Raw genomic sequence first — 19,023 nt, 5'->3', positions numbered from 1 at the left:
TTAATTCAGTTATCGTTTCAGCTCTAAACACAAGGCATACTTATAAAAGTATAACATATATAAAAACTGGTTATATTTGTGTTTTTTTTTTACTCTGGAGATTTAAATTATTATTATTTTTTTTTTACTTTTGTCATGTCCCAAACTGTATGTTTGATATTGAAAACTGCAGTTGCCTCACTTGCTTTGTGAAATCTAACAGACTCCACCTAAACAAAATAACCAGTTGGTAACCAGTTTAGATGACCAAACATTTTTTGATATTATTTCCTATATTTTTACTCTTGGACAAAGACAGAGACATTCCTGACATTATGCCAGGCACTGTGAGGTATGAAAAATCTTTCAATTAAAGTTTCTACACTCAGAAGAAATAATTGGGATGAAATTTTGTCTTGGAGAGGGATTTTAGAAGAATACAACCATGGACTGCCAGCAGGATATCAGGATTGTTTTGAAAATGAGAAGTACCTGGATTGACCGTTCCCATGTTGACCTGCCCACATAGTCAGGAAACAGCTAGTTAAACAATTACTTTTATTGACAAACTAAAATTTAGTTATACAAGTTAAAAGAAATAATTTAAATACAAGACATAAAAAACACAGACAAACTTTTATCCTATATTATAAAACTTGCTAAATTTTGCCCATTTTAGGTTTCGGTCTCAGTTCTGGCACATTAGAAGTTGACAGAGAATTAATCTCATTTAAATTACAACATGGCCTAAAAGATTAGACCAATTAAAAATGAATAAAGGCAATCATTCATACCCTGCTGAAATCAAGAGTACTGCATCAAGCAAAGTGCATAAAACAAGTGTGTTGTCAAAGATATAAAAACAATTAAATGTATTTACAAAAACAACATAAGCAGTAACTTATACAGCTCAAAAATCTAAAATGGGAGGTCATTGCCAAAGATGACTTAATTTCTTAATGTACTAAACCAAACCTGAGGTGGAAGAAGTCACAGTAGAATAAGAAAAACAAGGTAACACTTTATTTTATGGGTCCCTTTGTTTCTTAAAAATTTCCAGGAATTTTTCTGAATAATTTTATAGAAGTAGCTGCTATGTACAGTAACTGTTCATTCTTTGAAATGGTTACCTAGTTTTGTAGTATATGGGAAATGGACTCATGCAGTTTTTAAGAAAGAATCTCATATGCTAATATGTAGTTTGACATTGAACTGTACATTCTTCTGTCAATTAAAGAACTGTTAAGAATCTAAATTTTGCAAATTTACAACTATGAACCCAAATACAATGAGTGGGTACTTACCAACTAAACCTCCTTAACACTTTTTCTTATAATTTGTACCAAATTGCACCACTTCTCTTTCCTAGTCCTTCTGTCCTAAAACTTAACTGCTTCATACCTGCAAATTACCAGCAAGTTTCCAGGAAACTACTACTATAAAAATGAAGGGACCTGTAAAAGAAAGTGTTACTAAAAAAAACAATACATTTTATACCTGAAGGCAGTTATTGATCAGGAATAAAAACAACTTAATAATGATCAATCCACTAGCATTCACTGCTCTGTGTGTTTCCTGACTCAGATGTGTACGTGTTACTCTTCTTGGAGTATTTCAGAGCACTGAAGGACACCCTCATCCTCTCCACTGTCCTCTCGCTCCTGCAGAGGAACGTGTTCTTCACATGATCCCTGAAGTCCTCGGAGATAAAGTAGTAAACAAAAGGGTCGATGCAGCTGTTGAGACTAGCCAGGCACAGGGTGGTGATGTAAAATCCATACAGGTTGTTGTTGGCCCCGCCCAACAGCAGAATGTAGTGTACCAGCAGCATGATGTTACTGGGGGTGAAGCACACTAAAAACATAACCAACACTGTGATGATCAAGACCACAGCCTTCCGTCGCTTCTTGGCGATGGCAGCATCTGTCATGCTGTTCCTGAGAGCTTTGAGCATGAGGATGTAGGATATGATACACACAACTGTGGGAGCAACAAATCCCAGAGTTCCCATTGTCAGGAAGTAGCCAGCTGCTATTTTTACCTGACTGGGCCTGGTGACATCATGGCAGGTAAGGATTTGTGGATTGAAGTTTGTTACTCTGACCTGTTGGTCATACAGGTAGAGAGGGATGGTGATAAGCCAGACCACCACCCAGACTGTGATGGAGACAGCAACAGCTACGCAGTTGTCTCTCCGCTGCTCGGACAGTGGGTGGACCACCGCCCAGTAACGCTGGACACTTATGCAAGCGATAAAGGCGATGGAGCAGTACATGTTGCCATAGAAAAACGCCACCAGCACTTTGCACAGCCCTTCTCCATAGATCCAGTTGTTGCCGTTGAAGTGGTATGATATCTTCAGTGGGATCCAGATAACAAAGAGCAAGTCAGCCAGAGCCAGGTTTGCCATGTAGATCGACGATGGATGCTTTTTCTTGGTCCTGAACAGGAATACCCATATTGCCATGGTGTTGGTGGGCAGCCCCACAGCAAACACAATGATGTAGATGATTGGGAGGAAGACAGTTGTAAGAGGACTGCTCAGGACTACTTTGGCTTGGGAGATGACATCCACCCCATCTAGGCTCTCTATACCAGTAAAGCCTCGATCCTCTGTGAATATGAAAACGTGAAAAGCAGAAGTATGCAGGTTTACATGCAGGAACAAATTATAATTTGACTACATATTAAACTCAAATGTGAGTTGAACTCTGTTCCTTTCAGCTGAGAGAACTTTACCCTGTTTCCTACTTGTAATAATAGTCCTCTGAGCTTGAGTCAGCAGCATTACAACATACATTTTACGTATAACTTATGTAACTTATATAACGTGATCAAACTAATTCTTATGGAGCATATAATGGCAATCAAGACCAAAACATCAAACAAACAAGGCCTATATTCGACGTATGTTAACGTAGAAGCACTTTTTGATTTTAAATCTACCTGAGCTGAATGTTTTCTTGATAGTACAAACATGTTGTTAAAGAACAAAGCAATATCTTACCTGGCTGGCAAAGAGAAGTTCGGACACAACACAAAAGGAGAAACAGGTGAGACCATCGTGTCTTTAAAGTCATGGCTGGGAAAGCGATTAAAAAATCTGTAATGTAATGTCCGCGGGTGTGACTACGTTGCTTTCCTTCTTCGGGTATGTTTGAACTGCCATCCCCTCTTCAAATAGATGATTTGGACACCTGCGTGATGTCACTGAGTCAGCTGACCACATTTAACCAATCGAGACACACCTCGGATTGAGTTCGGTAATATAATGATAATCTCACTCATGAGTTCATCTTCCTTCTGACATTAATAACTAGAACACGCATTTCTCTTCATCTGCACTACAGGAACGGTATGCGGACACCTTCAAAACCCGCTTATCGATGATATTTCTATACATTTACCGATATAGTATCAAAGAATACGTCATATGTTGTCAGAGGATATTATTTTATGTCTCAATGACCAGCGGCGTAATTTTTTCATGGTTTGCAGCTTCTATCTATGGACTTTATGGACTTTCGTGACGACTGTCTTCTATTTGGATTATATATTGAGTTTTAGAAGTAACAATAACACACCATAAAATACTCTATTACAAGACAAAAAAACATGGATTCAAAATATTACTTAAGTAAAGGTACATACGTATCAATGCAGTAAAAAATACTCTTCATAAATATGGCCAGATTTACCTCTTACAGGGCCCCAGGGCAGAAGTTTGTTTTTGATAATCGATAAATTGTTTAAGTAATCTTTTCAAGCAAAAATGCCAAAACTTCTCTGGTCCCTGCTTGCCATATGGGTATATTTGTGAGTTTTCTTATATATTATATATATTTCTTATATATTTGGGTTTTTGAGTCTTGGCCAGATGAAACAAAATGTTAAAGGACAGGTTCACATTTGTTCAAGTCTCTCTTATCCAACAGTCAGGTGCCCAAATGAACACTGAAGTAGGTTTTTCTCGCCATAATCATTCCTCCTGTTCACACTGACCATGGGGGCCAAAATCCACCGTCCTTCTGTGCAAAAAATGTATTTAAAAGTTGATCTGTAGCTAATATGAAGCTTCAGCTATCCAAATGAATTAAATCAAGTAGACATCTTTCAATGTTCATGTTTTTGGTGCCAAAGTCCCTCTTTTTGTTATTATACTTCCACAGCAGCTCAACATGGAAACACTGTCTGAGGAAATACAAAGAGGGAATTCGATGCTAAAAAGATTGTAAATGAAGCAGATATCCACTTGATATGACTAACCCAGACTGCTGAAGCCTCATAATCTTTTAACATTTGCAACAATTCTCAATATAATACACTTCAGTACACCACCAATACCCACTGTGACCTCTAAAATAAACACAAAGTAGAATTGTAGAATTGTTACCTTTCTGATAATCTCAACAAAAACTGAAAATGTAGAAGCTTCGTAAAAGTAGAATTTATGTGAGAACTGTTGTATTAGATTGCACAGATGTTCCTAATAAAGTGCTCATTGAGTGTACATATAGGATATACTGCACATTTCTCACCAGCAGGGAGCAGCATTAAACAAACTATGCCAAGGAGGGCTGTTTGCTGATCACATAACTGTTGCTTCTTGGCTGCTTTTCACTATCACAAAGGTATTTAGACGAAAGGTTGTTTTGTTTTTTGTAGATTTAAAGAAAATACAGAGTAAGACATGACTGAAAACTTTTCACTGTGAAACACATGCAATAAAATAAGCTTTTCAGTAATTGTATTTATGCATATACAGATGGGTGACAAATTAAAGGAAAAACTGGTGCAGGTCTGAACGCTTGACCCCTACAGTGAGGGGATCTGGTGGCTCTGTTATGCTGTGGGGGGCATTTTGCTGGCATGGTTTGGGTCCACTTGTCCCCTTAGAGTAGCATTTCTCAACAGGGGTGTTCAGAGAACTTTGGGGGGTGCTGGAGGCAATATTTTTGAAACGGGGGCGTTTTTGTTTGTCTGTTTTTAATGCCAGTTTAGTCCTACATTCGAATGCACATTTTCACAATTTCATCATTAGACTTCAGGGTTTTCCTTTGTTTTTTTCACTGCGCTGTCAAGTCTATTTTCCTTCATTTTAAGCGCATAACCACAGGTGACCTACGCCCAACACTGTACCTGAACGCCTCCTGTGTAGACACAAGGGAAACTATGCTGAGTCTCTTCCGCAGTTTGCTGTCATTTATGGTCGCGCTAACTTCTCTGTACTCTCCTCTGCTCTATTTGTCAGTGTTTGTGTTTACCTTAGTTTGTAGCCCAACCATTGAAATATGGCAAATTCCTGTAAACTTAGCTACTGGCTGAAACAGCCCCTCCTCTCAACCAGCAGCAGAGGGAGGAGGAGGAGGACAGGATGAAGATACTGACTGATGTCTGTATTCTTCATTCTTTCTAAACTTCACTCAGTATTTTAATGTCAGAAATATTATTTATTTTTTTACATTTTGTATTTTTTTACTGACATTTTTTAATTTCCTTCAAGTGAGATATTATTGAATTTATATAGTGACTTTGCTGATGGAAAAGTTACTGTTGCTGTTTTAAGAAACAATATTTTGTCAAAAATAAAAATAAAATAAAAATCTATTCTAATCCTGTTCTAATTAAAAGAAAAAAAATCAAAACCTCCTCAATTCTTTAGTAATGAAAAAGAACCGATTTCTTTCTTCTGGCATTTTGTTCATTCCACCACAGCAGTCAACAAGGAAACATAACCTATTTATCAGATCGATTTCAGTCTGTACATGTTAATGATGAATCCTCCATGCACGCAAAAGTTAGACACGGAGTTCCACACAGTTCTGTACTTGGAACAATACTATTCACCTTGTATATGCCTCCTTTGGGCAATATTATTCAGAAACACACTTTTCATTGCTATGCAGATGATACCCAATTATATTTATCAATGAAGCCAGATGAAACCAATCAGTTAATTAAACTCCAAGCGTTCCTTAAGGACATAAAGACCTGGATGACCTGCAATTTTCTGCTACTAAGCTCAGACAGAACTGAAGTTATTATGCTTAGCTCTAAACACCTTAGAAACACATTATCTAATGATATAGCTACTCTAGATGGCATTACCCTGGCCTCCAGCACCACTGTAGGGAATCTGGGAGTCATATTTGATCAGAATATGTCCTTTAACTCCCACATAAAACAAATCTCAAGGACTGCCTTTTTTCACTTAGGTAATATTGCAAAAATCAGGCACATCCTTTCTCAAAAAGATCCAGAAAAAATAGTGCACACATTTGTTACTTCTAGGCTGGATTATTGCAAATCCTTATTATCAGACTGCCCTAACAAGTCTCTAAAGACTCTACAGCTGGTCCAGGATGCTGCTGCATGTGTACTGACAAAAACTAGAAAAAGAGATCATATCTCTCCCATTTTAGCTTTGCTGCATTGGCATCCAGTAAAATCCAGAATGGAATTTAAAATCCTTCTCCTCACCTACAAAGCTCTTAATGGTCAGGCACCATCATATCTTAAAGAGCTCATAGTACCTTCTTACCCCACTATAACACTGCGCTCCCAGAGTGCAGGCTTACTGGTGGTTCCCACAGTCTCCAAAAGTAGAATAGGAGGCAGAGTCTTCAGCTATTAGGCTCCTCTCCTGTGGAACCATCTTCCAGATTCAGTCCGGGGGGCAGACACCCTCTCTATGTTTAAGAGTAGGCTTAAAACTTTCCTTTTTGATAAAGCTTATAGTCAGGGTCGACCAAGCTCACCTTGGACCAGCCCTTAGTTATGCTGCTATAGGCCTAGACTGCTGGGGGACTTCCCATGATGCACTGAGCTCCTCTTTCCTCCTCCTCATCTGCATGTGTTCATATACCATCACTGCATGTTACTAACTTGGCTTCTTCCCCGGAGTTCTTTGTGCTTTGTCATCTGCAAGAAACTCCAGGGACCGGGCTGTGGGCCTTAGCCGTGGGGATGTCCTTCCCCAGCTGTTGCTGCTGTTTGTTGTTCTGCTTCCCCCCCTTTCTTTCTCTCTCAGCCCAACTGGTCAAAGCAGATGGCTTGCTCATGGGGTAATTGTTGGGTTTCTGTAAATTAAAGTACGGTCTAGACCTGCTCTATGTGAAAAGTGCCCTGAGATGACTTTTGTTGTGATTTGGTGCTATATAAATACAACTGAATTGAACTGAATTGAATTGAATGGAATTGAATTGAATCACCATCTCTTATTTTAACACCCGCAGACAGAAACATGATGAAAACTGTTGGTTACGTTAAATTTAGATGCTGAAAATAATCTGAATCAAACTGATGAGTGAACAGTCTCAACCCTCTGTATTCATCCTTAACCTGAAGTGTTCTCTCTGATAACAGAACAGCAGCTCTGAACTCTGGAATAAAAAACCTGGAGCAAAAGTCAAATATTAACAGACAGTATACATTTTTATTGGTTAGATCGTAAAGTCTGATGTGAGCCTTTTATTTCAACAAGGAAATAAGTGCTGAGATGGCATTAATGCAGGCTGTTGTTTCTCTATGATATGTGCAAAATGGGACAAATAAATAGTTTGTGGATAAAATTCTAACCATAACCGTCCCTACAGCTGGCTAGTAGCTACACCCTGACTATGGCAGGATGAGAAAATCGCAGTTTAAATCCATTCACTATAAGCCTGTTTTACCAGTGTTTTGTGATTATTATTTTTTATGGCACACAGTGCATTTTTTAAGTGCATATTGCAATGATAATAGTCCAAAATTGTGTGAAAATGCATAGTTTTTTGTCAAATAACATCAAACGTTCTTGGGGGAGGACTCCCAACCCCCAAGACCAAAACCCCTATTTTTGTTTTTGTTTTTATTGTGCTTTTAATTTTAGAAAATTAAAATGTCACAATAAGTGTTCATAAATAAACTAATAAACCCTCTGTATTCATCCTTAACCCAAAGTGTTCTTTAAGGAAATCTGATAACAGAACAGCAGCTCTGAACTCTGGAATAAAAAACCTGGAGCAAAAGTCAAATATTAACAGACAGTATACATTTTTATTGGTTAGATCATAAAGTCTGAGGTGGGCCTTTTATTCCAACAAGGAAATAAAAAGTACTGAGAGGACATTAATGCAGGCTGTTGGTTTCTCTGTGATAGGTGCAAAACAGCAGAATGACAAAAACCAAGAAAAAAATGCCACCATTATTCTATTGAACACCTTAGCTATGAACACATATCCGTCCAGTAGCCTCAGACTTTTTTCTTGGTAGGCTGCTCTTGTTTTCCGTTGGAACAATTGGTAAGAATGCTTCTTGTTTGGCACTGGCATCAAATTACCGCTTTCTGATTGGCTGCTGTTCGTGATCAAAAACAAGACCAATTAAGGTTTGACTGTCAAATTTCTAACCATTGCATTAGTTTAACGCTTATAAATATAATTTCTGTTCACATGGATTTTTTGCTCCCTGCATGGGAAACTAATGATAATGATATTCCAACTGTCCAGTTAAATCAAATCTGTTATTTGTTATCCAATTTTTTTAATAATATAAAATAATAATCGACATTAAGAGACAATTAGCCTGCACTCTAACTGATGGGGGGAGGTAAGGGACCTTGATAATGGATAAGGGGGTTGCTGGCTTACATTGTTTTGTAGTATATAGGAAATGGACTCATAAGAAAGAAACTCATATGCTAATATGTAGTTTGACGATGAAAAGTAAGCTTTTCTGTCAATTACAGAACTGTTAAGAATCTAAGTTTTGCAAATTTACAACTATGAACCCAAATACAATGAGTGGGTACTTACCAACTAAACCTCCTTAACACTTTTTCCTTATAATTTGTACCAAATTACATCGCTTCCCTTTCCTGGTTCTGCTGTCCTAAAACCTAACCACTTCATACCTGCAAATTACCATCAAATTTCCAGGAAACTACTATAAAAATGAAAAACAATATATTTTATACCTGAAGTGAGTTACTGATCAGGAATAAAAACAACTTAATAATGATTAATCCACTAGCATTCACTGCTCTGTGTGTTTCCTGACTCAGATGTGTACGTGTTACTCTTCTTGGAGTATTTCAGAGCACTGAAGGAAACCTTCATCCTCTCCACTTTCCTCTCGCTCCTGCAGAGGAACGTGTTCTTCACATGATCCCTGAAATCGTTGGAGATAAAGTAGTAAACAAAAGGGTCGATGCAGCTGTTGAGACTAGTCAGGCACAGGGTAGTGATGTAAAATCCATACAGGTTGTTGTCGGCCCCGTCCAACAGCAGAATGTAGTGTACCAGCAGCATGATGTTACTGGGGGTGAAGCACACTAAAAACATAACCAACACTGTGATGATCAAGACCACAGCCTTCCGTCGCTTCTTGGTGATGTCAGCATCTGTCATGCTGTTCCTGAGAGCTTTGAGCATGAGGATGTAGGATATGATGCACACAATAGTGGGAACAACAAATCCCAGAGTTCCCATTGTCAGGAAGTAGCCAGCTGCTATTTTTACCTGACTGGGCCTGGTGACATCGTGACAGGTAAGGATTTGTGGATTGAAGTTTGTTACTCTGACCTGTTGGTCATACAGGTAAAGAGGGATGGTGATAAGCCAGACCACCATCCAGACTGTGATGGAGACAGCAACAGCTATGCAGTTGTTTGTCTGCTGCTTGGACAGTGGGTGGACCACCGCCCAGTAACGCTGGACACTTATGCAGGTGATAAAGGCGATGGAGCAGTACATGTTGCCATAGAAAAACGCCACCAGCACTTTGCACAGCCCTTCTCCATAGATCCAGTTGTTGCCGTTGAAGTGGTATGCTATCTTCAGGGGGACCCAGATAACAAAGAGCAAGTCAGCCAGAGCCAGGTTTGCCATGTAGATGGATGACGGGTGCTTTTTCTTGGTCCTAAAGAGGAATACCCATATTGCCATGGCGTTGGTGGGCAACCCCACAGCAAACACAATGATGTAGATGATTGGGAGGAAGACAGTTGTAAGATGACTGCTCAGGACTACTTTGGCTTGGGAGCTGACATCCACCCCATCTGGGCTCTCTGTACCAGTAAAGCCTCGATCCTCTGTGAAGTGACAATATGAAAACATGAAAAGCAGAATTATGTAGGTTTACATGCAGGAGCAAACTATAATTTGACTACATCTGAAACTCACATGTGAGTTGGACTCTGTTCCTTTCAGCTGTGAGAACTTTGACCTGTTTCCTACTTGTAATAATAGTCCTCTGAGCTTGAGTTGTGATCAAACTAATTCTTATCCAGCCTATAAAGGCAATCAAGACCAAAACATCAAACAAACAGGGCCTATATTCGATGTATGTTAACGTAGAAGCACTTTTTGGATTTTAAATCTACCTGAGCTGAATGTTTTCTTGACAGCACAAACATGTTGTTAAAGAACAAAGTAATACCGTACCTTCCTGACACATACAAGTCTGGATGATACAACACAAAAGGAGAAACAGGTGAGACCATCGTGTCTTTAAAGTCATGGTTGCAAAGGCGGGTAAAAAATAATATGTAATGTAATGTCCGCGGGTGTGACAACGTCGCTTTACTCGTCGCTGTTTGAACTGCCATCCTCTCTTCAAATAGATGATTTGGACACCTGCGTGATGTCACTGAGTCAGCTGACCACATTTAACCGACCGAGACACACCTCGGGTTAATTTCGGTAATAAAATGATAATCTCACTCATGAGTTCATCTTCCTTCCCTCATTAATAACTAGAACACACATTTCTCTTCATCTGCACTACAGGAACGGTATGCAGACACCTTCAAAACCCGCTTATCGATGATATTTCTATACCTTTACTAATATAGTATCAAAGAATACGTCATATTTTGTCAGAATATATTTTTTATGTTTCAATGACCAGCAGCGTAATTTTTTCATGGTCTGCAGCTTCTATTTATAGACTTTATGGACTTTCGTGATGACTGGCTTCTATTCAGATTATATACTGAGTTTTAGAAGTAACAATAACACACCATAAAATACTGTGTTGCAAGAAAAAAAACCCCAACAAAACATGGATTCAAAATATTACTTAAGTAAAGGTACATACGTAGTAATGCAGTAAAAATACTTCTCATTGATACGTCCGGATTTACCTCCTACAGGGCCCTGAGGCAGAAGTTTGTTTTTCATAATGATAAATCATTTGTCATTTTTTTAAGTAAAAAAAGTAAAAACGTCTCTGCTGCCTGATTTTTTGTGAATATATTTGCTTGTTTTCTTATATATATTTATATATATTTCTTCTATATGTGGGTTTTCGACTAAATGTATAAATGTACTGGTGTAAAAAGTTTCCACCGCATTAACATAGCCTACAAGAGGGGAGCAAAATATTTGCAACGATTCTCAATATAATGTTCTCCAGTACACCACCACCACCACCCACTAAGACCTCACTAATAAATACAAAGTAGAATTATCACCTTTCTTACAATGTCAACAAAAACTGAAAATGTGGAAGTTTCGTAAAAATAGAATTTATGTCAGAGCTGTTGTATTGGATTGCATCAGATTGCACAGGTATTCCTAATAAAGTGCTCAGTGAGTGTACATATAGGATGTACTGCAGATTTCTCACCAGCAGTGGGAAGCATTAAACAAATTATGCCAAGGAGGGATGTTTGCTGATCACATAGCCTATCTGTTACTTCTTGATTGTCTTTCACTATCACAATGATACTCAAACATATTTAGACAAAAGGTTGTTTCGTTTTAGTGGTGTGTATTTAAATAAAGTACACAGTAAGACACGACTGAAAGCTTTTCACTGTGAAACATATGTGGAATAAAATAATTTTTTCAGTAAATATATACAGACAGGTGACAACTTAAAGGAAAAACTGGTAGGTCTGAATGCTTGACCCCTACAGTGAGGGGATGTGGTGGCTCTGTTATGCTCTGGGGGACATTTTACTAGCATGGTTTGGTCCACTTGTTCCCTTAAAGTAGCTTTTCTCAACGGGGGCGGTACCACCACCAGGGGAGCGTTAAGAGAAAATGAATATTTTCACAATTTCATCATTAGACTTGAGGGTTTTCCTAAGTTTTTTCACCGCACTGCCAAGCCTGTTTTCCTCCGTTTTACACGCGTAACTTCATACAAATTTTTGTTTTGGGCTCTGAGACCTACACTCAACACTGTACCTGAATGCCTCTATGTAGACACACGGGAAACTATGCAGAGTGTCTTCCGCGATTTGCTGTCATTTATGGTCGCGCTAACTTCTCTGTTCTCTCCTCTGCTCTATTTGTCGATGTTTGTGTTTACCTTAGTTTGTAGCCCAACCATTAAAATATGGCAAATTCCTGTAAACTTAGCTATTGACTGAAACAGCCCCTCCTCTCAACCAGCAGCAGAGCGAGGAGGAGGAGGACAGGATGAAGATACTGACTGATGTCTGTGTTCTTCATTCTTTCTAAACTTCACTCAGTATTTCAATGTCAAGAATATTATTTATTTTACTGACATTTTTTAATGTCCTTCAAGTGAGATATTATTGAATTTATATAGTGACTGTGCTGATGGAAACGTTACGGTTCATGTTTTAAGATAAAAATAAAAATAAAATAAAAATCTATTCTAATCCTATTCTGAATTTTAAAAATAAAACAATTAAAACCCCCAATTCTTTAGTAATGAAAAAGAATCGATAACAGTATTGATAAATACTCTTATTTCTTTCTTCTGGCGTTTCGTTTCTTCCACCAAAGCAGTCAACGAGGAAACATAACACATCACCATCTCTACTATGTCAGATCATTTCAACACCCGCAGACAGAAACGTGATGAAAACGGTTGGTTGCGTTAAATTTAGATGTTGAAAATAATCTGAATCAAACTGATGAATGGACAGTCTCAACTCTCTGTATTCATACTTAACCTGTGTTAAGTGTTCTTTAAGGAAATCTGATAACAGAACAGCAGCTCTGAACATTGGAATTAAAAACTTTGAGCAAAAGTCAAATATTAACAGACAGTATACATTTTTATTGGTTAGATCGTAAAGTCTGATGTGTGCCTTTTATTTCAACAAGAAAATAAGTGCTGAGATGGCATTAATGCAGGCTGTTGTTTCTCTATGATATGTGCAAAATGGGACAAATAAATAGTTTGTGGATAAAATTCAGCATGCCAAAAGTAGTTACAAAGAATGACCAGCAGGTGTCACACTGTGTGAACAATGATCAATAGGTTTGTACACTCAATGTCTCAAAAAATAAATAGAAATGTGGATATGTTGACAGCTAAACAAAAAACAGGCATCGGTAGATAGGCATTTATGCAGTGACTAATCTACACAGACAGTGAACATCATATGAAGCATCAACTATTGTGCAGTAAATCAGTTTGGGACATCTCATCCAGGTAGCATCAGTTAGAATCAAGCTCTCACTGGACAGTGGCCTCCATCAGTGTTCATATGGAGCTACTTGATAACTGGAAAGACACACTCAATGTAATTCTGCAGACCGGTTAGAGACTCATCCTACCTGATAGGAAGGGACTGCTTTACGGCTATTATTGAGATAGGACGAATAATTTCCACCCACTAATAACTTTGTCGATGCTGTTGTTGATGTGTGTGTAAACAATGTTAACTGATACAAGTGACATTTTCATTCACCAGTTGTTGGTCTAAGGGAAAGGACACCCCTGATAGAAATATGGTTCTGCCTCGACAGATTTCAGGGCCTATATAAAGGGAGAGATGTTAGTTTGAGAGAGAGTAGAAACCAAAGAGGATCTCAGTATAGCTGTGTCAAGGTAAGTTTGATTTTGCTTGTTTTCATTTGGTAGCCTCTGAGTCTGTCCCTTATCACCTTCCTTGACACTCTGGCAACACTTCCTCACAGATAAAACTTTATTTCACAGTAAAACAGCAGATGATTGTACAAAGCCAGAAAGGGTTGCAGAAATGTCTAATTTTTCTTGTTTCCTATCTTGTCAATTGTCTTTTTGATCCAAAATCCTTTAGGATTTAATTTAACTTTTAAATTGTATTGCATGCAAATGAAGAGATTTGCTTTTTGCTATTATCTATTCATATAAGAAAATAAACAGAACACTAGTGGGTGAAAAATGAGGGAGGGAAAGGGAGTAGAGGGGTGAGAGACAGACAGTGATCAGTAGATGCTGAGTAAAAGGGAATAGGCAGCTTTACATTACGATGCTGTGATATCGCTTAACTACAGTCCTTTCATCCCCATGTCTAAATTGTGTGATTGTCAGCATGTGTGTATGTAATACTGTAGGTCAAGGCTGATAATTAGTGTGATTACTGCAAGTGATCACACTATTGTAGCAGCTTGCAGTAGCAGCAGCCGGCAGCAGCTCTCAACAGTAGAGTTGGCATATGTGCACCTGGACAGCGGCGTATGACTTTGTTTTTTTTTTTTCTCTCACCCACCTTCATCCAGCAAATCACTAGGTGAGTTCCTTTTTGCTTTGCTTGGTGGCATTGTCAAAATACATTACATTTCCAATCAGTTTGAAATGTGCTATATGCCCTTGCTTTTGTCATGATAACAATTTGGTACCGTGTCATCCAATCACAACAGCAAACAAAAGGCTATTTTACCGGTATATATATTTTTTCCTTAAGCCTGTGATCATTTCTTTGAGATTCTTTCTGATTTACTGACCAATCTTGACGATTTGGAGTTGCTGCTCAAATTGTTTTCCTGAAGTGAATTTAATTCTGTTAAAATGTAAAAGGCATAGGACTGAAGATGCAGGAGTTAAGTTTTGAAATCAGTCTTGCTAACTACTACATCTGTACTGTTGCTACAATGTCTTGTTTCAGCAGCAAGTCAACATTTCTGAGAGCGGAGCTGGACTTGTGATTCTGATGCTCTAAATTACACAATGAGTTTCATTTTACTTTGTTTTATATGATAACATGCCCAAATAACTTAATTTTATGTCGATAATATCCCATCGCTGTCTGTGTAGTAGTGTGTACTTGTAGATTTATTACTCTAGTGGCCTATATGAAACATATCAGCAATTTGCAGCAATATCCCAGTCCTTCAGTGTTGCATTCCTGGATGGATGCAACACTGAAGTGTGCTATTTATGCTACTACTACAGTTTATGATACACACTGTTTTTGTTTTTCAGGTGGTTCATAGGGATAAACACTGAGAGGCACCCCGTCCTTTCACTGGAGATGGAGAAAGATGACATCAGTCAACCCTTATGTGTTCAGTCTCCTAAAGAAACTAATGGACTTTTGAATGGGACAGTGAACCCTCTCACCCACCCACAAAATCAGTCTCTTAGCCACACTTTTCAGTTACTCCCTTAGTTAGTCTTGGTTACTCATAGTGACTCAGTCACTTTCTCAGTCAGTCATTCGCTCATTACAAACTTTTATAAACACACACTTGGACAGTCTGGTTACAACTTGCATTAGAGGGACATGGGTTTTTTAATGGGAAATACCAATTTTAAAAAACAAACAAGCACTGATATTAGATGCAGTTATTTGGTTACAATAATGTGGTGAGCATTAGTACATGGCAACAATTACAGATGTATTGTACCAAACCATCAGATTCTTAGGCTACAGACATACACCCACTAAAGCTGTCCCATTGTTCTTTAACCATATCATTTTTCCAGTTCCAGCATTTTTTGACATGCAACAGTTAGAGGAGCATGTTGATATATTTTATCTTGTGTACAATGTTCAGACAGACTACACTACTTGTTTGAATATTTACATTTTTAAATGACTTTTGAATGTTTAACTACCTGAATACACTCCATGCTTTGTTCAATTACTTTATAATTGTGTACAAATGTTTAGCATCATTCATTTATAATGTTAATAAAGTGAGACATGGTTTGAAAGAAACACTTTGAAGTTGTATAATTTGTCTTAACATTTGAGGTCACAATTCAAATGGCTGTTTATTCACTGTTGTAAATACTGTCTGAGTAATTATGTCAAGTAACAAGGTTTGTGGAAAAAATATTAAAAATTTAAACTCACCGTAGACCTCACTGTTAGCAGTCAGTTAATGCAGTGGTCCGAACTGACATTTCTGCTGCGCTTTTTTATTGCTCTACTAGTGTCTTTGACAAACCAAATCTACTCAACAGTGACATGTTCCATCTTTGGTTAAAGCATGTCTCAGGTTAAAAAAATGAATATATTCCTGCACTACCTTCTAACCTTTCTATCCAGGCAGGCACGTGGCATGTTTGCAACAAGGTGGTTGACTAAAAACATACAACTAACTGCATCATTGTTTTATGTCCCAGAGAACTACATGCTAGAGGACGTGAATGAGTGTCATCGCTCTGCAGGAGAAAGATGTTGACGGTTTGGATCGCACTGCTGGGGCTATTCATGGCTGTGCTGCCAGAGTTTTCCACCCAGTCACTTCTGAAATGGATAATTATGAACCTGGAGTCTACACAGAGAAGGTACTGGAGGCCACCAAGCTCCTCACTAACACAGGTACCACACAAACAGTATGTAATGAAACCAAGAACAGTAATGTGTTTGTTTCTGCCAATAGACTGTGCACTTGCATGCCAGTGATTTGACTAGTTGTTGAGTATTAAGTTGTTGCTGTTAATTGAAACTCACTGTAGTCCTCACTGTTAGTAGTCAGTTACACAATAGTGTGTCGAGTAGTATGTCGTACATTTTGCTGTTTATGTTAAAAATCTGTAAGTATGCCACTTGTGAAAAGTTCAAATTAACAGTAATACACAAGTTACTGTTAATTTACACTGCTTGTAACAGTATTTTGCTGTAAAAGTAGAAAATAACAGTTTTATGCTCTATTTATAAAGGCACCTACAAACTGATTTCAGCATGACACTGTTGATTTACAGGCTCTCGGGGCACCCGTCGAGGCCCCTGTGCAGGGTCCCCGGCCGTGGCCCCTTCGAGCCTTACACAAAAAAAGGCCGCCCAGTCAAAGCACAGATTTCCAGATGTAAAACACAAAAAAATTACGTACAATTATATTCAAATTATCCTCCTTGAATACCCATTAAAGGTATCTTGAGAGCTTTAGGCTTTAATTGTATGTGATTGTGATAATCATTACTTCATATAAACATTATTTGAAAGTAATTCAACAGTAAGCAACTGTCTACGGACTTTTCCAATTAATGTATGAGATTTACTGTATATAAATAGTATTTGACAGTAATTACGAGCAACTATCCAAAATATATAAATATTTTCAACTGTATATTCTGCATAATTCAATCATCATATTGCAAGTCAAAAACTGAAAATCACTCTCTTGCCTAAAGCTTGTGCAAAATACTGCACCAGAGTTTTAACTGGTTCCAAATGTAGAGACTACTACATCACTCCAAATTAAGCATCCCAACACAGGATACCAGTCAGTTTTACAAATGGTTTTAAGATTTTGTTGATCACATTTAAAGAACAGCTTGTTCTGGCCCCAACCTTAATTTCAGACAGTCTTAAACCCTTAATGTCTCTGCACTAAAAGAGGCAAAGTTTGATCATGCTCAATTTCTGTTCAAGCGGCAAACTGCACTCCTTAAGAGCGGCAGCCTCATGGCTCCCCTCTGCCGCTGCTGTGAGGGTCGGAGGCAAAGTTGCCATTGTGTGCATTTTGAAAAAAATACAGGCAACAACGTTGACACCTGTTGGTGTGCAGGTACTTCTAAGAGCATGTTACATATTTTCTGCTTTTGTATTCTCAGGACAAGGCTTGCTGAGGCTCATTGCAGAGGATCATAGCCATTGTTGGAATTCTGAAAGGAAGTGGGTGGCTTTCAATCTGTCCTATGAACTTGAGGCTTTTTTTTAGCATGCAGATTCACCTATTTCCATGGCCAAGGAAAGTTCAATAAATATTTGTCAGAGGTTGGGGACTCAAGTCGCATGACTTGATGCAAGTCGCAAATTTGAGGACTTGCGACTTGGTTGACTAACACTTATAAGACTCGACTTGACTTTGACTTGAGGCAGATGACTCAAAAAGACTTGACAGTTTTTATTTAGCTGAATCGCCTATTTGCATTACTGTAGATATTGAGCATGAACAGCTAACGTTTTGAGACACAAAAGGGTGGCTTCTAGTGAAGTGTGTGCAACTCAGGCTTTGAAGACAGTGTCTAGCAAGACCTATAAAACAATGCAAGACAGGATTAAGCTCAAAGCTTATTGAAAGCATTTTCCCATACCTGCGCTGATTTTCTTTCAAGCTTAATATTACCAGACCGTTTCTGATTCAGACAAGACAGCTTATGAATTGACAGCTTTTCATGACAGAGCTTCACTGTTCTGTTCGCAGTCCCTCACTAGTTCAAAGTCAATGTAACTCAACCACAGCAGAATGGTCTCTTTCTCTTTAATCAACTGTGTGGCAATCCTTCAAGATCAGGCAAACAAGATGGTACTTTTCCTTGATGATGCTTGATGTTTGAACAATTTTAGTGTTCTAAATTAATGGATGTATTAGTCTACACAATCCACAGCAGAAAAAAAGTAATCATCAGATATAATACTATGATTCGTTGTGCAAGTGCCAAATGCGGGTAGATTTTCCATTTGGTGAGTAAATATACCAAAGTAGTCATGTGTTGCGGACAGAGACTCAGGCTGTGGTATAACTTGCAGTTTTTTTTTATCTGTGCACTTCACAACCACAACAAAGCAGTATGTGTAGCCTACAGTCCATCAGCATATTTTTGCTGTTGTTAAAACCCACTAGCTTTGTGCTAACTACTGCAACTGGAGGAAGTTCCTCTTCTTCTACTACTTCTGCTTCAAAACTCTCACCTTACTCAAAGGCACAACCTGGTGGCAGAATGGCAGAAGTCATACAAAGAAGTCAACATATCCACACACATTTATACTGCATAAAATACAAAATTATGAGCCCTAGATCCTGGAAAACATGTTACATCAGATTATTTATTTTTGTTCAAATAGTTAATTAATGTGAAGTTAATTCATAAAGTTAATCAACCTGCATGATGTTTAGTTTTATGTTGACATAAATTGTC

General features: G+C 38.1%; 2 protein-coding genes across 3 annotated transcripts in view; both read right to left on the bottom strand.

Annotated features, from left to right (window-relative positions):
* Nucleotides 1-520: 520 nt before the first annotated feature.
* LOC122968487 (proteinase-activated receptor 2-like) lies at nt 521-3,182 on the bottom strand. The gene is made up of 2 exons (XM_044333769.1): nt 2,987-3,182; nt 521-2,592 (listed from the first exon to the last, which is right to left on the bottom strand). The coding sequence occupies exons 1-2, from the start codon at nt 3,057-3,059 to the stop codon at nt 1,529-1,531; spliced, it is 1,137 nt and encodes a 378-aa protein (XP_044189704.1). The 5' UTR covers nt 3,060-3,182; the 3' UTR covers nt 521-1,528.
* Nucleotides 3,183-8,920: 5,738 nt separating this feature from the next.
* LOC122967883 (proteinase-activated receptor 2-like) overlaps nt 8,921-19,023 on the bottom strand; it is a 28,580-nt gene continuing 18,477 nt past the window's right edge. The window contains exons 1-2 of one of the 2 annotated variants that reach the window (XM_044332674.1): nt 10,404-10,786; nt 8,921-10,051 (exon numbers count right to left, since the gene is read on the bottom strand). In XM_044332674.1, the coding sequence (XP_044188609.1) occupies nt 8,988-10,051; nt 10,404-10,479 (1,140 nt within the window). In that variant the 5' untranslated portion in view covers nt 10,480-10,786 and the 3' untranslated portion in view covers nt 8,921-8,987. Of the gene's footprint in view, nt 10,052-10,403; nt 10,787-19,023 lie in introns of those variants that run through there. The other variant, XM_044332675.1, reaches the window with a different exon arrangement.

The sequence above is a fragment of the Thunnus albacares genome, chromosome 18, assembly GCF_914725855.1.
Source record: "Thunnus albacares chromosome 18, fThuAlb1.1, whole genome shotgun sequence".
Taxonomy (NCBI): Eukaryota; Metazoa; Chordata; class Actinopteri; order Scombriformes; family Scombridae; genus Thunnus; species Thunnus albacares.
This window is presented reverse-complemented; position numbering and strand designations above follow the sequence as displayed.

What these genes read in the sequence shown, in the direction of transcription:
- LOC122968487 (XM_044333769.1), bottom strand. Translation starts at nt 3,059, where the DNA reads ATGACTTTAAAGACACGATGGTCTCACCTGTTTCTCCTTTTGTGTTGT. An exon ending in AACTTCTCTTTGCCAGCCAG is followed by an intron (nt 2,593 to 2,986) that starts GTAAGATATTGC and finishes TCATATTCACAG; the next exon opens with AGGATCGAGGCTTTACTGGT.